This window comes from Dipodomys ordii, unplaced genomic scaffold (assembly GCF_000151885.1).
Source record: "Dipodomys ordii isolate 6190 unplaced genomic scaffold, Dord_2.0 Scaffold98, whole genome shotgun sequence".
Lineage (NCBI taxonomy): Eukaryota > Metazoa > Chordata > Mammalia > Rodentia > Heteromyidae > Dipodomys > Dipodomys ordii.
In genome coordinates, this window is record NW_012267314.1 from 3,109,955 (window position 1) to 3,132,015 (window position 22,061).

Below are 22,061 nucleotides of genomic sequence, written 5' to 3' on the forward strand. Positions count from 1 at the left end.
GGTGTGGCGTGTTACCTCAGTACAGGATGTTTTTGTGAGTCTGACCTTCATTACTTGCTCTCCACCTTTTTGGGAGCTATTGCTGTCCTTTCTTGCCTCTTTCATTGACAACAGTCTAGTCCAGATGCTTTTGTCACCCACCATGCCACGATGCCGCAGGACAACCCTTACCAGATGTCACTCTCCAAACCTGTAATCCAGGCAACTTTCATTCCTTACAACTTAGTCTGCAGTTGTGCTATAGCAACAGAAAATGAAATATGGTCGCATACCAAACCATGCATATGTATTTTCCATGTGCACTATGTCTTCCTTTTGCTTCCTGGATAGGAAAATACCCCTGAAGTTGTTTATAGTCACAGCTAGAATCCTGCTCCCCTTTCTGTTTTCTTCGACCCATTTACTGTATCAGTCCACCAGTCCTCCTTGAGGAAGCCACTGGTGAAAATCCTTTCAAGGCTTTCTATCTTATTCAAAAGAAAAGCCAAAGCACTTTTAACCGTTAGGAGGTCAGGTCTTAATACTTTTCAGAATGGAATATCAATCTTACTTGGGAGATAATGCTGCTTTATTAATGATTAGGATGTTTGTTATTTCTTTAAACATTTTTGGTGAGAGTTAGAAAATCTAACTCTTCCATTCTTGTATCCTGGTAAAGTACATGGTTCAGGAGGTATGTCTGTGGGGGAACAACTAAATTTCCCAGCTGCTCTTACAAATAACCTTGGCTTTTGTAGAATGTTGCAGTTAAGGAGATGTTGGTATAAGATGATGAGTTCAAAGAGAACCAGTATGTACTTTTGCCCTTTTCCATGTTCTTTCCTTCATGGATGCCTGGAATTTCGATATAATGGTTGGAACCTTAGCTGTGAATGTGGGCTATGAGGATAAGAGGTGGGTGGGAAAGATGTAATTTCCTAGGACTTCCAGTAACATCAGGCCAAATTTTGATATTTTCTTAGGGTCTATGTGAGGAAGAAACCTTTCTTGATTATTTAAGTCATTGCTATTTTAGGACTTACACACTACTAAACACAGTCCTCCTTCAAACGCAAAACTGCAGTACTTAGAACTTTAGGACTAAATTACAACAGAATCATTCAAAAGAATAAAAAAACTCAGAAGTATCTGCAATGATAATCAAAGGTCTTTATTTTCCATGTTAATTTCTTACAATCGCTTTGGAAAAATAGTCATATCTCCAAATGTACTGTCACCGAAGGAAGCTGTTAGGACCAAACATCATTCTGAGGGCTTATGGGAAAAAAAATTAATAAAAAACAAGTGTTTTATTCAGATTACTTTTTTTCACATACTTAGCACAAACATAAGGGAGAGTCCAAGGTCATAGTACACAAGGTCATTCTCCCTTAATAAGACATAAGGTCAGAAGAAATCATCTGATGAACAGAGATCCTAATTTAAGAAATCTTAAATCCCATTTGAGAGACAGTTGCCATAAATTATTATATGTTTTTCTGGGAATTGTTTTGAAGCATGTTTTTCTCTCCTTAATATTCTCTCACATATTTAAAGTTGTTTTAACAATCATTAAAATTTAGACACTCTGATTATCTTTTCTACTCTGAAGAGCTAACTATGCTCTATAAATAAATGCATCAATTTTTTTCTATTGCTACACTTCCAAAAAGCATCAGATAAGTGGAATTAACCTAGTGTCTATTAATCATTCAATACATTTTTGTTAGAAAGAATATATAGCATATGAAATTACAGGTCTTTCATGAGCTAAAGACAAACTTTACAACTCTCAAATAATATTTACAATGTAAACATCACAATGATCACATCAGAATGAAAGAAATCACAACATTCACAACACAATGTATTTCTTTTGGTTTTGCTATTGAAGTTGTTTTCTTGAATTACTTATGTAGAACTCAAAATGTAACGACTTTGTCTATTGATGTTTTCCTTCAAGAATTCTGAAAAAGAAAAAAAATAGTGCTTTATGCACAAAATAGTTGTATTTACAGCGTCTTAGTTTCACTCACTTGTCAACCTGTTTGGTAAACATCTTTTTGTCTTTGTCTTTTACTGACAAGGGATGATGGCTACCAGAATCAAGAGAGCACTTTCTAGAAGACTGATTGTCACAAAGGAACTGGAATGTGAAAGGTCTCTCTAACTGGTCATCAATAATTATGTATTTACACCTTTCACAAGTAGCTAACCCACAGGCTTTCCTGCTCAAAGAACCTGTCTGAAGCCACTTTTCCCCAAGAAACAAAGATGGGATCTCACATTTTACAAAGTCTGCTTATCATCTTTCTTAATTTGGTAGAGAAGGCTTCTTAATATTCATATTTTTTCAAGCAGTTGGATGTAAGCGGATTTCACCTTTAAGCAGAGGACTCTCAAATGTCTACAAGTAATAAAACATTGTTGGAGGAGATAGTTCCTCACTCCACACCTCTCTTAGAGACGAAGGGTAGTCAGTGGACAAAAGTAACTAATGGAACAGATAACGTTCAGATACCTTGTGACTTCTGAAAACCTTGTGACTTTTGAAAACCTTGGCTAACCATACTAGGAACTGAGATGAGATGACAAATTAACTTGAGCCTGCACGTGAGATTTATCTCCAGACCCTAGTGAGAACTGAAATACCTTCTGTTTCAAGTTTTATAAATAAAGTTTTATTGGAACCAGCCACTCCCATTCATTTTATGTATTATCTGTGGCTGTTGTGTGCAATAAAAGGGTTTAAGTAGTTGTAACAGAAGCCATCATAGCCTTTCAGAGAAAAAAAAAAAAAGCTAGCCATTAGTCTGGTGATGCATTGTCAAGTTTTATAAACAGATTTGCATGAGGTAATGTAAACAATGTTTCCATAATCTTGGGGCAATGTATTTTGTATCTATGGTTATATGAAGTAATTTTGATAGCCAGCCCAGCACTTTGCAATACAAAAATCTGTGCATGCTTTCTCCACTCAGAACATATTTACAGTTAATGCTACTGGGATTTTAGTGCTTAAATACAATTCACAGCTCAATGTGTGACTTTCATTGCAGTATGTTCACCGTATTTTAAAGGAAACAATTAGACCCAGAGTGTCTTGGTGTTTTAGGATCACGAGCCACTCTATAATTTGGTGATATTTCCCCACACTTAAATTAAATGAAGAGCTAACAGACAATCATAGGACTGACTGTTAATAAAAGCAGCCTAGTATAGTTCCCCAAAGGAAAGCAAGATTTTCTCCTGAGTGTGAATCAGGCTTCTCTGTTTTTCATCTCAATACAAGGACAGGAATAAGGCTGAATAAATTAGAAATACCAGTCTAATACCAAACTGCTCATGGCAAGTTGTCTCTTTTATGTGAACAGAACATTGTGAGAGTCATTTTTAGTTGTTTGCTGGGTTTGGCCCACTTTGGGTAGAGGCGCCCGTAGATGAGGCTCAGGGTAGAAACACTATTTAGTCCTGTGAGGTTTCTCACCAAGTGACTCCTCCCTACGTGTACGTTCTGCTGATAGCTGAAGGAATACAGTAAAAGCGCAAGACACACTCACCACTAATCCTTAGCATTGGGCCAGAAAGCTTTTTCATCATTTTTCTAGCTCTTCAGGGAAGTCAGGAGATTCTCCCTCAGTGCTGCAGATCAGAAAGAGGAAATGGCGCATGTTAACACTGTCACCGGAGAAAGGCTCCAGAAGAGCTGTGACCACATAATGTCTAGGTGATTCTTCTTGCTCTGTCCTGGCTATTGTTTGTGTTCTAAAACAATCATTTCTGAGAGTACTTATTACCCATGGATTTGTGCCTCAGCCTTCATATCTAAAATTATTAAATTAATGTCTTTTAATGAGTAAAGAACAATCTTGTCTGATCTTACACAAACAGAATTATCCATAATATTCACCATGTGCAAAAAAAGTAAAATAAATAAATAAAAAAGATAGTCGGGTGCCAGTGGGTCACGCCTGTAATCCTAGTGATTCAGGAGGCTGAGATCTGAGGATTGTGGTTCAAAGCCAGCCCAGGCAGAAAGTCTGTGAAACTCTTATCTCCAATAAACCACCAGAAAACCAGAAGTGACACTGTAGCTCAAGTGGTAGAGAGCTAGCCTTGAGCTGAAGAGCTGAGGGACAGCGCTCAGGCCCAGAGTTCAATCCCCACAACCAACAAAAACAAAAACAAACAAACAAACAAAAAAGATTACTTCCTGCACTTGCAGGGGGTGTTTGCTTATGTATGGAATTTAAATATACAAAATACTTTATGATTAAATTTGATAAGCATCTGAAGGGATCTGCACACATTTCTAAATTGCTAAAAGCCCTTTATATGCTTTTTAAAATCAACAGTTTTGATAACATGTTCCCAGAGTTAAAGGAGCCATCATTTTAACTCTGGTGCACAACAGCATCAACTGGAGTAGAGTCCTAAACAGCTACCAATCTCTAGATCTTACCCTCATAGGTACTGACTCCTGGCAACTTCCCTAGGTTAACGGCCAGGCATCAGTATCTAAAAAATTGTTCAAGGTCACCTAATGTAGCCCACAGCTGAGAATGACCACCTCACGCAAACAAGGAGTGTGTGTGCATGTGTGTGTGTGCGCACATGCATGCACACGTATGTGAGACAGAAAGGCAGGCAGACAGACAGAGGCCTCCATATGTAGCTTAACTTTTGAAGACTACTTGTCATTTCCTCATTGCAACTTCTCTGTCTTTACCTCCTCTTTCCATTCAGAATTGAGTTCAAGTATTTCTTCACAGCCATTTGTTTTCTAAGACGGGTGTAGTTGTCAGTGAATACAGCATCCGAGTGTCGTTTGATTAGTGCAGGGTCTTCTGAGATAGTACTGCTAAGAAATGTGAGAAAAACAGAAACCAAGGGCTTTAACAGGAAATGGCAAATACACCAAGATGTTCCAAGCCATTTTCTATAGAGTCTATTGGAATTCACTCATGGAGTTGTAAATGAATAGTACTTATATATGTCTGGTGTCAATGAACAAACTGTATTTCCTTCATCCATAGTAAAACTGATTTTTAAAAGGATGAATAACTTATCAACAAGGAAGATCAATTTGTAGATTGAGCAATGATAATGTAGCTGATAAAAGCAATGAATTCTCTTTACCTAACTCGTTTTCCAATAAGGGATTCAAGGTACTTTTTAGCAGAAAGTTGACCAAGGAGTCTGCTGAAGTCACTGGTGAAAACTCCATCAGCATGTCTGGTGTTTCTAAAACAAGGAAGGAAAGACAATTCTATTTTGTAAATAGTTTTCTAGAATATTACACTAGCTTACACAGTAACAAAAAATCAGCTTCTTATGAAAGCTGCCCATTAAAATATTGTGGAAAGCAAAGTTTTCTAATACTCTAACAAAGGACAGTTTCTAGTCATTTGTATCTGCATATATTTTGAATCTCTAGCCTTGGGCTTTGAAAAATTAAAGAAACAAGTTATTTAGAACTAGTTTTCCTTACTATGCCCTAGAGGATTCTTTTAAATTCATTTCTATAAAATGGTGGTGTAAGTATATAGTTTTCATATATCCATGGTGTCTTTTTCTGCTACCCAAATGGAGGTACAGATAATGAAAAAATACATTGACTGTCACAAATGAAGAAATATAGTGTATAGTTTATTTTTTTCTACCAAAATACTTATAGGAGAAAAATCTTTTAAGACAAAGAAGATTTTAGAGCCTATTCACTGCTTTTCCAAGAAAATAAGAAATCATTTATACTTTGTGCTTAGGTATTTGATCTATATTGAAAAGTTATTCTCGACAAGCATTTCTATGAATAAACAGCAGCAACTATCAGACACCTTTTGTTTACATAAAGGTGGGTCTGTTTCCTCAGTTCCTCTTCCATCGGGAAATAATATATTCTATAGTTTTATCAGAATTGTCCCAATCCGTGATGTCAAAATGATATGCAATAGAACGCAGATAAACCATGTGTTCATTATAGCTGGATATAAACTTTCTACACGAAAATCTCACATAGCTGTTACAGGTGATATAAAGCATCTTGAACAGAGCCATAAAATAGAGAAATAGAGTGTTGTGATCCAGTACTATCTCTGTGGTGAGATGAAACTAGTCCATGTATATCTCCAAAATATATGTTCTAAATGAAATAGAGCAGTAAAAGCAAACCCACCTGGACACATCATAATAAGGTGTGTCATTTTCAGCCAATGCATTTTGCAAGATGTCAGCATCTGCTTTTAATGAAACTTGGTCAGGCTCATTTCCTCCTTCAAATTGGACTCTGTCTTCCGCCCTGCAAGAAGGAGCACAGTAGAAGTATAATTCACTTCTTTCTCAGAAGCTGGTACTCATGGTTTTTTAACGATTTGAAATAAGATACCCAATACCATGGGAAATATCACTCCTCTACAATGTAAGAATTGGATAATGGCCTCTATGGTTAATGAAAATATCAAAAGTAAAGTTTTTATATTCTCATAGAGTAGAATCTATCAGCTCTTACAAGCTACATATACCAAACACAAATGCTACTTAACTTAGTCTTATCAAAGCATTAGATAAATATACTCTCTTGTATTCACTCCAATAAGAATATATTCACTTTGTAAAGTCAAACTTAATAGGTAGATAGATTTTTAAACAAAGTAATAATCTGGAAAGAATTGACTATTCAGTGTACACCCGACAGTGATTCATGTATGTGGTGATATTTCATATCAATTGTCCAAAATACCTTTCAAGAGCTGAATAGTAACTGCTTTTCTTCCCTCTAAAACCCTAAGCTTTGCTTCTAAGTTTTACTAGACATAATGCATTTCTCTGTATTGATAAAAATCCAAAGAATCGGAAGTGGCGCTGTAGCTCAAGTGGTAGAGTGCTTGCCTTGAGCTAAAGAGCTGAGGGACAGTGCCCAGGCCCAGAGTTCAAGCCCCATGACCAAACAAAAAAAAAAGTAAAAAAAAATCCAAAGAATCTGCCCATTTATGAGTAGGTACTCAAAACCAGTAAATTTTTGTGAGCCTTCTGGCTTATAATCTTATACATTAACACAACTTTAATAAGGGATAAACCATGCTATATTGTAAGACTAATAATTGTCTATCTATTTATCCATCTATCTCTATCGAACATATGACCCTGATGTAGATGCATGTACATCTTTAGTAAGGCACACTTTTAAAATTATACATGTGCCTATGATCAGCAGTAGGGTGAACTTGCAAGGATTCTTAGCTATTGGTCAGCTTTTGAGGTCCTTGTGTGGCAATGGTAGAGGTGAGGCCTGACAGTCAAAGCAGCCTTCAGCCTTCGTGTGATTGTTTGTGTGCTGTGATGCACCCATGCAGCGAGAAATGGTTCCCTTTCATTGTCAAGGTGAAATAGAAGTTGGCTTTAAACAAATTTCACAGCGAACGCCAACAGCTGAGCAACCACTCACCCTGTTGAGCAAAGAAACAGGAATGGGCAAATAAACAAATAAATGATCATTCACCCTTAGCTAGAGTGTTGTTTGTAAACTGGAAGGAAAACTCAAACTCATGTAGTTTTGATTTACTGTATACTTGTTTAACACACATCTATTCTACTGCAGTAAACATCTCTTAGAGCTGTGGTATGTTCTATGAATTAGAAAGACACAACAAACAGTAAAACTAAGGATTTCTGATTCCCAACAAGCACATTCTAAGGAAGTGTATATTTTGTATACCAAGGAACACTCAATTTTTGATACTGAAAAAGTGATTGTTTTTCCTAGCTCGATTTCTGACCATCATAAACTTATACATATTTCTCAAATAAACTATTATCTCATGACCATTTATTGACTGGTCTTAAATATGAACCAAAATGACATATTTTCCTACCAGAAACTGAACTGAACTGAAACTAGAGTGCAAAAAAAATCATTACTTATTTAGTTCTGATTTGAATGAAAGCCAATATCCCTTCTACCATGTTTGAGAATGGGATCTGATTGTCTTTCAAAAATAACTACTAATTCTGTCTCTCATGCCTTCAAGGTTAATTATAGGATTGGAAGAGTCAAGTTGCTTTAATGTTGGAAAAATGACTTGCTCAATACAGTCATAAAAAGACTGAAGTAAATAATACATCATTTTAAAACTTTCAGTGTCCAAAACAAAACACATAGGAAGTTCCCATTTAGCCCAGGGAATGTTCAAGTAGCTGACTGGAAGTCAACCATCTTTGTAAACCAGAAGGAAAAAGTAAGCTAATATAGTTCTAATGTATGGTTTTCTTAGTTGACATGAATCTATTTCCCTTCAGGTAAACTTACCTCAGAGCAGAAGGTGGTCCAAAAAGGGGCCAGGCCAATGTCTGAGAGAAGAAGACACTGAAAAGTGTCAGGAGCACCAGGAACTGGGGTTTGCTTCTGGCCTCCATTCCTGCGCCTTCACAGAGAGAAGCACGTCAGCTTTCCAAACCCATGTGTCACCAGCAGTGCAATTCTAAACATCTAGCATTTCTGAGTTAGGAAGAATAACTTTCATATTCAAGAAAAAGCTCATACTCAAGAAAAAGCTCAACTCCAATAGATAGGGTGACTTCCCCATCCACATTTTTCCTAGTGGCAGATGTTTGTATAAAAATTAGGATCCTTATTGTCTGCTGCCCTCGCTTGCCAGACACGCACTTGACCCGAGTGAATATTGGATGTCATGCTTCAGTTGTCCTGGAAATCATTTGGGAGATAATATTTCTATAAGAACTGTGGCATCCAAGTTTATTATCTTTTTGGGTAATGATAATAGCTTCAAGAAATGATTTTTTAACTTTAAATGTAGTGTCTGATTGCCATAAAATTTGAGTAGCTATTTAATTACTTTGCTACTTAGGTAAATTATGTATACATGCATGTGTAGTCAAGTGGATGCGTGTATGAATCTGATATGTAGATACACATCAGCATAAAAATGATTTTTCAGGAATATTTCTTTTTCATTCCTTCAGTAGTACTGGGAACTTTTTTCCTTAAGCCTGGGTTAAAACAACTTAACTCAATTAAGAATGAAAATGAATACCCCCAAATCACTGAACAGCACCTGTCACAGCAACAAATTGCACTGTAGTCAGAAAAACACATACTTAAAAAAACAAAGCTTGTGTTTCTCACATTTGCTCCACTTAGCACATTTCATTTCTAAATTGTTTCTAGATTTTTTTAAAAAAAGCAGGTGTTTTACTTCTTTTTGTTATGTTGCCTGTAGAAATGAAAGCATTTGAAACTTAATTCTTTAAGTTTTTTCTTTAATCCCTTAGATTTAGTTTCACTTAATCAACACATAAAATAGTTCTTTAAGTTGAGAACTTAACAACAAATATGCCAGGTCCTTCCATCAAAAACCTCTACACAAGCAAACAAAACCTACTTGAGTGTGTTATTTTTTTAAAATCAGACTTAGTAAAGGAGTCAGCAAGATAAAGAACCTTCCAACCATAATCAGTCAGAAAACCCATTTCTATGAAAGAAATTGATACATTTCTATTCTTACAAGGTGACTAGAGAAAGTTATCTTTTGCTATTGCAAAAGAGGAACATTGTACAATTCTTTTCAAGAGGGAGGAAAATTCAATATCTTCTGAGAAAAGTTCCAGATGCAGGAAAAGAAAAAGGAGAAAGGAAAAGTTTCTACCTACCTTGCAAAGTATGGTGTTCTGAAGAGTCTTGTCTTCTGAGGCGTGTTGGAGAGCTGTCCTGGGTGCTGAAGTCCTGCAAGGCCTGGACTGGCTCCACCAGTGCTCAGCCCCTGGTACTAGTGAAGGGTTGGCTGCTCTTGGCAGCTTTGGCTCTGCAGTCCACCCTGACCAGCATTTCAACGTCCCTCGTTTTATAGGACTGGCGTTTAGGGCTGAGCAATCACAAAGCTCCCTGAAAGACGTCACAGTCGTAATCTCATGGGATGAATAGGTCTTGAAGTTCAGATTAAATTGTCGTCATGTCTGATTTATATAAATTGATAGTGAGTAACTTTGAGATGTAAGATAAAAAGAGGAAAACCACTTTTAAAACAGAGGTATCAAATTAGTAGGAAATGCCTTAATAGTGAATTAGTTGCAGTGAATTTAGGGAAGAGTTGTCATGTGAAAGCTAGGGCTTAGGACTGCTTCTGAAAAGTAAGGACTGCATACAGAAACAGAGATGGAAACAAAACAAAAAAATCCTGTTCACAATGCTTAGGGTGTGGTATTCTCCTTTATTACAAAGCATCAGTTCTCCCATTTTATTCTTTTTTCTTTTGTACTACTGATGTAGACCTGACTTAGTCTTTCCTGAAATCTATCCTAATTTTAAAAGCTACCAGAAGTAAATGTTCACATTTCTTGTCAATACACTTCCTTTATGTAAAGCTAATCCTAGGGGGAAAAGGTTCAGCAAAGGTTTTCTCTGAGATAGTATAATATGGACAATCTTATATAAAACAATCACAGTATTGCTATTTCATGTGTGTATAAAATGTAATTACCAATTCATTTAACATACACAATATTAAATGGTCCTAAAATGATTTTTTGCCAGCATGCCCCCAGTGACTGCGATTGTCTTCCTCTTTAAAAATTATTCTTATTGTACATTGAATTATTTCGAATTTCCCATCCCCACTCCAATACACACATCCACATCAGTGTTTGTTCAAACATTCCTGACTCAATCACTTTGCAGATAGTTTGCCTCAAAGAATTATTTGAAAAACATTCAAACAGCACTTTGATAGTTCATTTCTATTTGTGAATTTTTAACTCCTAGCACACATTCAATGAGGATTTACGATAAAAATGCAGCTATCTGAAGAACTTCATAGGAAACAAGGCAAAATGCTATCCTTCCTTTTATTTATTTATTTAAAAAAATCTGGCATGTATTTTCTAAAATACATTCATTCCTAAAGAGAACACAACTCCAAAGCCTTCTTCCTTTTTTCTACTTTAAGAGTTTAGGATCTATTTGCTGCTTTCAGAGTTAGACTGATCCAGTAAAAGAATATCTTGCTGCACTTAATCATATTTTCTAATCCAGTTACAAGAAAAATTAAATGAATTAAATTTTAAAATGTCTGGAAATTTGTTCCCGAGTTGACAGCTCTGACTTAAGCCAGAGTTCCTGTGGCTTAATTCCAGGAAATCTTTTTTTTTAACTGATTATTACAAACTAAAGGTTGAAATGGTCCTCTTATGGAGTTGTTTCCCCTGAGCTCTTTGCCACCCAATTCTCAGAGCAGCAATTTTGTTTAAGAACAGCAACAGCAACGTAAGCTGATTAGAAGCCACAGACAAATCAATGCTGAAAGGGAAGCCAGAAGAAAAAAAAGACATAAAAGTTGATTATTACTTGGTCTAAGCAAGCATTAAGCATTCACCAAGAGTGACTGTTGTAGATTTCTCTAATAGTAAAGACAATTTCTACCATTACAATAATAAAACACAAAAGTAAAGATGCAAAATAGTTCAATTCTATTACCTCTGAATAAAAACCAAACAAATCAAAGACCTCCATTTTTTGGCACAAGTTGAACAAGGAAAGCAGAACCATTTCAAAATGGAATTATAGCACCACCTGCAGGTTCTAAATCTTAATTCACAGCTTTTATGGAATTGTATTTCTTGTTTTCAAAGAAATAGAGACTAGCTGGGTGCTGGTGGCTCACACCTGTAAACCTAGCTACTCAGGAGGCTAAGATCTGAGTATCGTAGAGAAAAGCCAGCCTAGGCAGGAAAGTCTGTGAGACTCTTATTGCCAATTAACCACCAGAAAATGGGAAGTGGTGCTGTGGCTCAAGTGGTAGAACTCTTTCCTTCAGCTAAAGAGCTCAGGGACAGTGCCCAGGCCCAGAGTTCAAGCCCCATGACTGACAAAAAATAGATAGATAGATAGATAGATAGATAGATAGATAGATAGATAGATAGATAGATAGATAGAGAAACTAAACCACATGCCATTTAACCGGCTGACTTGTGGGGGGAAGCTTCCAGAAAATAATTTTAAAACAAAAGACTATAGTTGAATTTATCCAAAATACTGAATTACCATAAGACTCAATAAATATTGTTGAAATCTGCTTAATCCCTACTTCACACATCTTTCTGGAATTTTCCCACACCTCCAACAAAATTTTATCTCCTCCAGTTTCTCAGCAAAGCATTGTTTGTAACAAGAAGAACTCTCTTTCATCTTCACCGGGAAAAGAAATCTATAAACAGGCAAACAAAAAGCTTCATCTACAAATTTAGGCAAACTGATGCCCAGAGTGTCTAAGCAAATTTCCCCAGTCACTCAAGTTTTTGTGTTTTTTGTTTATTGGCCAGTAGTAGGGCCTGAACTCGGCCTAGGCACTGTCCCTCAGCTCTTCAGCTCAAGGCTAGTGTTCTACCACTTGACCCACAGCACCACTTCTGGCTTTTTCTGCTTATGTGGTGCTGAGGTATTGAACCCAGGGCCTCATACATACAAGGCAAACACTCTACCACTGAGCCACCTTCTCAGCCCCACCCCAGTCACTCAAGTGGTGGGTAGTTAAGTGTAGTCAGAAGTGGGTGGAAGCTGCGCCTTCTAATCTTGATGTGGGAGGAGGCTTTCCAGCAGGAACGGAGGTTCTGCAGCTACCGCTGTCGTCGGTGCGGCTGCTGCTAACATGCCAGACAGAGCCGCAAAAACAGTCACATCTCCTCCTCCCTTCGTTCCACCAACAGAGTCAATGTCGGGGTCAGAGAACCCACATTCTCAGCCCAAATGTGCTCTGTGTAGAAAGGTGAGATGGAAGAGTTGAGGCTTATGCAGAATTTAGAGTCATCTTTGTGTTCTAACTGCTAAGAGCTGCTGTTCTAACTGCTAAGAGCTACCGTGGGGCTGCTAAGGAGGATGGGTCTCAGTTGTGCACACAGATGTGTGTGTGTTTGAATGAGAGAGAGAGAGAGAGAGAGAGAGAGAGAGAGAGAGAGTGTGGGGCTGGGGTCCTTATTGCTGGTAGGGAGGATGCGTCTCAGCTGTGCACACAGGTGTGTGTGTGTGTGTGTGTGTGTGTGTGTGTGTGTGTGTGAATGAGAGAGAGCATAGGCTTGGGCTGCCTAACTCACCGCCAGCCCTGCGCGTGCCTCTGTCCGTCTTGGAGGTGGCACTGTGCCCACAGGCCACTGGGCAAAGCCCTCTGCGTGCATGGCTCTCAAGGGAGAACGCCATCTGTATGTTGAAGTAGTTGAAAAATGAGGAGTAGCTGTGACACGTGGGAGTCGGAGGCCAGGCAGCCCTGAGCGCACCGACTGCGCTCAGGAGACGCGGAGAGGCTGGCCCGGTGCGCTCCGCCGCGCCCTGTGCGCCTGGCGAGACAGTGGAGCTGCAGCCAGCACTGCGCAAGGCCGTGCGCACCCAGAGCCGCCACTCCTGTGCTCTGGACTAACATACGTCTGCCAGTTTCTGCTCTGGAGCTTCCTGTTTGGAAAGATAATCATAAGAATTGGCCTTAATATGAACAGATCCTATCGGTTTCCATAGCTGCATTGCACTGGGAAATACATGCTTTTTGTGTATGTACCTGTGTGTGTCCGTAACTTTACACAATCAATAAATGTGATACAGTATACATAATAAGCTATGTATAGTTATGGGTAACTACAATTATATAAAATGCATATAATACATAATATGCTCTGCATTGATGCATATACTAAGCATACACATATCTGATACATATTTGAGTATATCTGTATATCATATGTATATTTACAATATTTGTAATGTGTATTAAAAGGAATTTTAAAACACATTTAAAGAATATATTATTTATAATAATCATGACTAATATTCATGTAATTATAGTAATTATTTAATATAATCACACATATTCCTTTTATTAGTATGATTATATAATGTTGATTTATTAATATAATTAATATTTACTTAGAATTAATATAAAGTATATGCATACATACTCTTAAAAATTTTTAATCAAAATAGGTGACATTGATCAAGATGCACTGTATTCATAAACTACTTTGTTGTTTTTTTGGGGGGGGTTGGTTTTGGTTTTGAAACCTGGTCCACAAGAGCAAGTCCTGGGCATTTATTTATTTCTTTTTAGTTTATTTTTTAAGTTATCATTTTCTGTTAATTTTTTAAATTTATGTTTTCTTCAATGTTTTGGCAGAAATGGATGGAAAGGGAAGCTGTTGTGTTCAGTGACATAAGCCAGGAACAGAAAGACAATGCCACAGGAACTCATGGAAGTGTGGAATCCCAAATCGTTGATTGCAGGAAGATGAGGGCACAGTACTGGTTATCAGAGACGGGACGTGGGGGGGGGGAATGATGAGGGCGGACGGACTGAGGGTCCTCCAGGCATTGAAAGCGAGAGCGAGTCCCCTCCACGAGCCCCTTCCCCTTCTTCTAGGGGTGAGTCCAGAAGCACCCTAAGGAGAGGACAGCCATAGACTACAAGGAATAAAGCTCCAACCAAGTTGAATCTCTTGTTATTAGTAATGGAATGTTGAGCAATCAGAGCTGTTTATTTTAATTGTTTTTATCTAGAAAAGTTGGAATTTGTTTTCCAGGTTTCTTATCATCTTATTGGGTCAATGGCTAGGACATTATAAGGTGAAAGTGAGTGAAGAGAGTATGTACATATACATTAGTTGTGTTGTTCCCCATTGGTGGGAATTTATGTGTGGATTGACGAATGGACGGTCCAACCCTGCTCTATTATGCTGTGCATTGAAATGAACACTGCTACAAGAAATAGCAAAGCTTGGAGACACTCTAGGCCACAGTGTAGGAAGTGAGTGCTGTGCTCTGTTGGGGTAGACCTCAAATGCCACCCGCAGGTTACAGCGAGGAAGGGGCTGCCAAGGGCCCCATGTTGGGCAACCTGTCCAGTGTTCACGTGTGGCTCTACCCAGAGCCCAGCTCTCATTGGCTGTTGGAGCAAATGGATGATGACCTTCTCGTCCGGTCAGTGCAAGTCCCCCAAGTTCCAAGCAACTTCCAGAAGCTAAGATGCTACTTAGGGGCAATAAAGGTAGGAAGGGAGGAGGGCAATTCTGAGAAGATAGATACTTACAGCTGAGAAATACTGCATCCACTCAGACAGGAGTGGGATTCTATTTTCTGTGGTAACGGAGGAGATGATAATCAGAGCACAGGCTGTGGAATGAAATCATTTTTGGTACCTCATGCTGTGTGTCCTGTGGATATCTGTGCTTTTAGTTTACAAATGACTTTGAATTTGGGGCAATCATAGTTTGACTAAGAGGAGCAAAGGTCCTACATCTTATTTAGTATCTAAATTAATTGAAAACCGATGCTGAGACGGAGTCCTGGTAACGCTGAGCTCTGCTCTACGAGTGGAAGATGGAGGCGGGGCTGCCCTGTCCACCGCATGGCCCCCTGGGCTATTCCACCTGGCCTCTAGCTTTGACATGGGCTTCCTGGTTGGAATCATCTGTAAATTAATCATTGTAGAAGCTTGGTGGAAGATCCTTTTAGCCCCAAGCGGGCTCTGTCAGAGTTCTGAGCAATTGATTTTTGAAGGTTGTGACTGAAAGACAGAGTTGAAGGCCACTTAGGCCCTGGACACCACCCGAGTCCTTTCCAGAAACAAGCTCAGATCGATCGCCAAGACTTGTCCAGAGAAAAGGTCAACGCTCTGCTTGAATCCCCACCCACAGCCTGGCCAGGGACTCCCTCCAGTAGCTTCTCTCGGGAGGGAAACCTCAAAGGAGGCCAGAGGCAAACCCAACCCCTACCTCTCTACCTCCTTGGAGCTCCCGGCACCTGGCCCAGGCAAGGAACTCTCACTGTCTAGGAAGCAAGAGCTAGGGCTTATTTGATGGATTCTTCGCCCTTGGTGGCCTCCTCCTCCCCCTCCCCTTCCCCCTCCTTCTGCTCCTCCCCCTTCTCCTCCTCCTGCTCCTCCCCCTTCTCCTCCTCCTCCTCCCCCTGCTCCTCCCCCTCTTTCTTCTCCTCCCTTAATTACCACACTAATACCCTGTATCTGAAATTATTTCACTGCATTTGGCAGTCTGGAAGACCAATATCCTAATTACTTTCTTTTTTAAAAAAATTTATGTATTGCTTTTTTTAAAGGTTTTTCCCCCCTTTTTTGTTGTTATAAATGTGATGTACTGAGTGGTTACAGTTACATAAGTTGGCTCATGCGTATGTTTCTTTTTGGTCAATGTCATTCCTTCCCTCTCTGAGATTTTCCCTCCCATCCCTACCCACAGGTGGTACAGTTCATTTCCCACATAGTACCTAGTGTGTGCCACTGATTCATTTGTTCACCTATTGTGCCTCCGTTTCTGTGCTGCCCTTTCATTTATGTTTTTAGACTTTATTTTATTTTGTTGTAAAGTTTCTGTACAGAGAGGTTACCATTACATGAGTAAGGTAATGACTGCATTTCTTGTCAAACATTGTTACTCTCTCCTTCGTTTTTCTCCCCCTTTTCCTCCCACCCCAACTCCCCCACCAAATTGTAAAGTTCATCTCCAATCTAGTGTCTTGTGAGGATCACTGTTGCATTGGTTTACCCTTTGTCCTTGTTCACCATTTTGTTATTCCTTTTTCCTTCCCCCAATCAGATAAACATACATACAGGCAAGACACGGGGTACCAGAATCAAAAACAGTGACTACGTTAAGTAGTTATACAAAGAGGTTTCCATTCTAAAGTCGGGTGATAAGTACAAGCATCTTGATCAATGTGGTCCCTCCTGTCTTTCTCCCCATCTGCCCCTCCCATCCCTGTCCTCAAGCTACATAGTTCAATTTTCACATAATGTACATTGAATATAATGACTATATTTGCTCAGCCTTCCTCCCTCCATTTGTGAGCCCCACCATCCGCCCATTCCTCCCTACAGCATCTCCATAATTAATTGTGTTAATGGTTCAGTTCATTAGTTATTCAAAGGACTTATTGGATCCTAAGTATATACCATCCTTTAGTCAATTTGTTTGTGTGTAGATGATACGACCTGGTGTATATTATCACGTACATTTGTATTTTAGCTCTAACTTTCACATATAAGAGAATATATGCGCCATCTGTCTCTCCACTTGTCTTCTTCAGTTAACATAATGTTGTCTAAGCCTATCCATTTTCCTGAAAATGACACATTATACTTTCTGTTAGATAAGTAAAATTCCATTTTTTTTGGTGTGTGTGTGGGGGTTGGTCATGGGGCTTGAACTCTGAGCGCTATCTCTCAGCTCTTCAGCTCAAGGCTATTGCTCTACCACTTGAGCCACAGCCCCACCTCCATTTCTCTGGTGGCTTATTGGAGATAAGAGTCTCACAGACTTTTCTTTTTTTTGGGGGGGGGTCCGGTTGTGGGGCCTGGCTGCTGTCCCTCAGCTCTTCAGCTCAAGGCTAGTGCTCTACCACTTGAGCCACAGCACCACTTCCGGCTTTTTCTTTTTGCTTATGTGGTGCTGAGGAATCGAACCCAGGGCCTCAGGCATGCAAGACAAGCACTCTACCACTGAGCCACCTTCCCAGCCCTCTCACAGACTTTTCTGTGGCTGGCTTTGAACCTCGATCCTCACATCTCAGCCTCCTGAGTAGCTAAGATTACAGGCATGAGCCACCAATGCCCAGCTCTTTTTTAAAGTCTTTTAAAAACTATCTTTAAGTAGTTGTACAAAGGAGTTGGCATTTAACAAAGCAGTTTATGAATAAAATATATCTTTGTCAATCTTCCCATCCATCTCTCTCCTACCCACCCCTTCTTCACTCTTCCTAATTTTGTAGGATATACATTGGATGTTTAACTTCATTCTCCCCTTCTTCCCATCTTTATCCCTTCTCTCTTCTCACCCCACATGCTTCCTGTGTTTTATTTTGCCCAACTTTGACTTTGCCTTTCTTAGGAATTGTACCATTTGAGTTCTACCTTGCATCTACCCATATTTCAGTTAATACATTTGTGGATACTTCCATACCACCCAACATATTTACTTGTAAGTTTAATGCTATATCTAGTTTCCACATATAAAAAAATTCATCCTTTATATGTCTGTACCTCACTTACTTCACTACTTAACATAATTTCTTCCAGTTCTTTCCATTTCTTTACAAATGGTACAACATCATTCTTTCTAATGGATAAGTAAAATTCCATTGTATATAAATAAATATATATATATATATATATATATGCCACGTTTTCTTGATCCATCCATGCACTGCAAGGTCACTGGATGATTCCATACCTTGGCACTGGGGAATAGTGCTGCAATGAACATGGTTGTGCTGGTGGCTTTACTGTATCCTGGTCCTGGTCATTCACCCAGACAATTACAAACCAGGATACTGTACCACATTTTCTTAATCCATTCATTGGTTTTAGGGCACCTGGATTATTATAGTACCTGGCTATCATAATTAATGCAGCAACAAATATGGATGAACAAGTTTTCTTACCATATCCTAACTTGTAATATTCTAGGTAGATGCCCAGGAGTGGTATCACTGGATTATGGTAGTTCTATGCTTAGTATTTTAAGGAATCTCAAAATAACCTTCCAGAGTCGTTATACTAGTTTACATTCCCACCAATAGTGTAATAGGGTCACTTTCCCCCTATATCACTAGCATTATTTGTTGCTGTTTATAGAAAACTGTTTTCTTGATGCTGGTCAATCTTACTGGGAGGAGATCGAATCTCAGTGTTATTTTGATTTGCATTTCCAGGGATGTGAAGTCTTTCCTCGTCGGTTTATTGGCTAATCTTTTTTAAATGAGATGTCTTTATTTGGCTCTTTTGCCCATTTATTAATTAGTTATTGATTTGGGTGGGGGCAGGTTAGTTTCTTGAGCTCCTTGGATATTCTGCATATTAGGCCTTTGTTGGATATAAAACTGGTAAAAATCTCCTACTATGTAAGCTGCCTTCTTAGTTTAGTAAGTATGTCCTTAGCTGTGCAGAAACTTTTTAGTTTTCCCATTTATTGATTCCCTCCAATTTGCTGAGCCTTTGGAACTCTACACAGCAAGTTCCTGCATATGCCAATAAATTCTGTTTCTCCCCTCAGCCCTTCCCATAATAGTTCAAGATTTCAGGTCTGACATTGCGGTCTTTGACCCATTTTGAGATGATAGTGGTGCAAAGTAACTGACAGAAATTCAATTTCAGTCTTCCCAACAACATTTTTTGAAGAGGCTGTCTTTTTGCCAACATTATGTTTGGCTTCCCTGTCAAATATTGGTTGGATGTCAGTATATGGGTTTGTTTCTGAGTCTTCCAGTCTATTTTGTTGGTCTTCAGACCTGTTTTGTGCCAGCACCAAGCTGTGTTTGTTATTAGAACTCTATAGAGGCCCTTCACTTCCTTGGTTAGGTTTATTTCTAGTTGGGTTTTTTTTGAGACTATTGGTAATAGAATTGTTTTTCTGATTTCTCTGTCTCTCTCTTTGTCTCTCTCTCTGTCTCTCTGTGTCTCTCTGTGTCTCTCTCTGTCTCTCTCTGTCTTTCTCTCTCTCTCTTCCCTCTCATTGTTGGTACATAAAAAAGCTACTGATTTTTGTGAGTTAATTTTGTGTCCTGCTACTTTCTCAAAGTTATTGATCAGCTCACTCTAGGAGCTTGGAGGTGGTGTTTTCAGAATAAGATCATATCATCCATAAATACAGTGTCCTAATTTCTGATTGATGAAACCATCATTTGCAGCTAAAAGGAACTCAGGATGATTTAGTCCTGTCACTTGCTTTTGAAAGATCATAGCAATTCCATTCCCAAAATGGCAAGTAGTGACTTAGAACCAGAAACAGAGCTGAGATTGGGATTCTCTTTCTGGGTAGACTCTGAAGCTATCTAATGAGTGCCAGCACTGCCAAAAGGATGTGCCCTGTCAACAGAAGTTACAGGAAGCCAGGGAAGGCGCGTATGGCCATCTGGTGGCTAGAATATCTAGATTTACCATGGATGCCTGATTAATATGTATTGATGATATTAGCTGGCAGTTAAGGCCACTAATTTACATTTGTTTGGAAATAGGTCTTGTCTCAAATTACAACCAAATGAGGCTCTGTTTGAGCAGCATCAGGACTGGAATCAAGCATTATATATATTTATATATATATAACTTCTCTTTCTGATCCTACTTGCTTTGGGGTATCTCAAAGAACCACCATGAAGGAAAATAGCTAGTTTTTCTATTGAAGTAATTCTGAATCTAATTATTCTTCTCTATACAGAAAAAGGACTGTTCTCAGCCTTTTTCTTGAGACAGGGATAAGAATTCAATTCTTCTGATGATACCTGCATTTCTAGGACTAAATATCAGTGATCTTTGGCAGTTGTGCTTACATGCACAGTAGTTCTTAAGATTTAAAAAGGGGAAAATGGCTACATAGGAGGCTGAGATCTGAGGATCATGGTTCAGAGGTAACTCAGGCAGGAAAGTCTGTGAGACTCTTATCTCCAAATAAACACAAAAAGCCAAAAGTGGAGCTTTTGTGGCTTAAGTGATTGAGCTCTAGCTTGAGCACGAAAGCTCAAGAATAGATCCTAGGCCAGAGTTCAAGCCCTAGGACCCCCCAAAGTAGGGCTGGGGAATAAATGACAAAACTGAACATTCCCTAAAGAAGAACCAGCCTCCATTATCTCTCTTCCATATGGGATCAGCAGAGTGAGAGCCACAAATCACCTCTTGAATGCCAAGCTCTTCTCAACAATGTCTCCAAGTGATCTGTCTTTGTCATCCAGATGCGGCCAGGCAATAAGTAGAATAGGAACTCAGGAACTGAAGGATGGAAGTAAGAGAGGCCTTATCTACCTTCATTTTCAGTGACCCACCTGAAGATATAGTGTTTTCCTCCTGAAATTCTGGGCATGCGCATTTGCAGAGCTTTCTCACTGGAAGGACAAAGCTTCCACCAGAGAGAACCTGTATTTAGGGTTGCATTTTCCACCTTGTATGCTAAGGACAAACGTAATAAGGAATGAAGGCTAGGGACTCAAGACACAGAAAGGAGAGGGTCTGTCTCCCTATCAGGTATAATTCAGCATCCATCAGTGAGCTGTTTGAGATTGAGGCAAAGCATTGGAGCAGAGATTAAAGTCATGTGGATGCTTTTGAGAGAGATTCTGGAAATGTCCTTGTCACTTTCACCACCTGCGAGAAGCAACCTGGTGAAGATAAACAAATTCTCATTACCTCCGAAATGAGTCGATGGTCTTTCTTAGAGAGGTTTCGTTGTTCCTTTCTTTGGGGGCAGGTTTTCCATCCACTCCCCACCTCCACCTATCCACCCCACCCAGTAAAGATGTTATTAGATAAGTTCTGCCCCTTCTAGATTCTAAAATGGCTACAAAGTGAATGTCTTGGAACAAGGTATATAAAAATGGAGTAAGGGTTGCCAAACTTATATATATATATATATATATGTTGTGGTTAATTTGTGGGTTCAAGTAAGGAGTCAGGGCTTTTCAGCAAAAGTAGTTTAAGTACCCATTACCCTTCCAGATTGCATTTCAGAAGACAAAAATGTTGGCTCTCCTGTGCTCTGTGGCATGCTGATCCCTCACTGATCTCTCTACAGTTATGTCAGGGAAGGACAGGCATGAGTCTTGGTTTCTTCTGTAATGTTTAAGATAGGTTTGGTTGCAACCACTTTGAAAATCCCTATGATAAGAACTTATGGACACGCGATAGGTTAAAAATTTGGAATTTCTATACTACGATTTGGAACCCAGCTTTCATCATTTCTTGTGAAAATCTCCGTCTTTCCTAAGAAGACAAGGGTGCTCACCCCTAACGCTAATGAAGGACGTTTTTCTCCCAGTTAGCCCTCAATCAGCATCATCACTTTCATGAGAGGAGATCAAGTCTGTTCTCATTGGCTGATAGTTAGAGTGCGCATTTGCCCTCATGAATGTGACAAACAGAATTTCCTTCATTCTGAGAAGTAGGTGGCGAGCATACTCTGTAAGGCCATGATCACACACACGTGTGTCAAGTTTGCTTTTGAAAAGGTCTTCGTCATGGAGGTTCAGCCTCTTCCCTTCTCAAACTTTTCTGAGGAAAAATCCTTCCGATGAAAACCTAACAAACCCTGTCGCTCAG

At 39.1% G+C, this 22,061-nt stretch overlaps 1 protein-coding gene across 2 annotated transcripts; it reads right to left on the reverse strand.

Moving 5' to 3' along the window:
- Nucleotides 1-3,568: 3,568 nt before the first annotated feature.
- On the reverse strand, nt 3,569-8,395 carry Vip (vasoactive intestinal peptide). Of its 2 annotated transcripts, none has more exons than XM_013026966.1 (5): nt 8,285-8,395; nt 6,155-6,277; nt 5,119-5,223; nt 4,709-4,840; nt 3,569-3,621 (listed from the first exon to the last, which is right to left on the reverse strand). In XM_013026966.1, the coding sequence occupies exons 1-5, from the start codon at nt 8,389-8,391 to the stop codon at nt 3,576-3,578; spliced, it is 513 nt and encodes a 170-aa protein (XP_012882420.1). In that variant the 5' UTR covers nt 8,392-8,395; the 3' UTR covers nt 3,569-3,575. The 2 variants fall into 2 exon arrangements, with proteins under 2 accessions (XP_012882420.1, XP_012882421.1); XM_013026967.1 differs by having other exon boundaries at nt 3,576-3,621; nt 4,709-4,837; nt 8,285-8,391.
- Between the last annotated feature and the right edge of the window lie 13,666 nt (nt 8,396-22,061).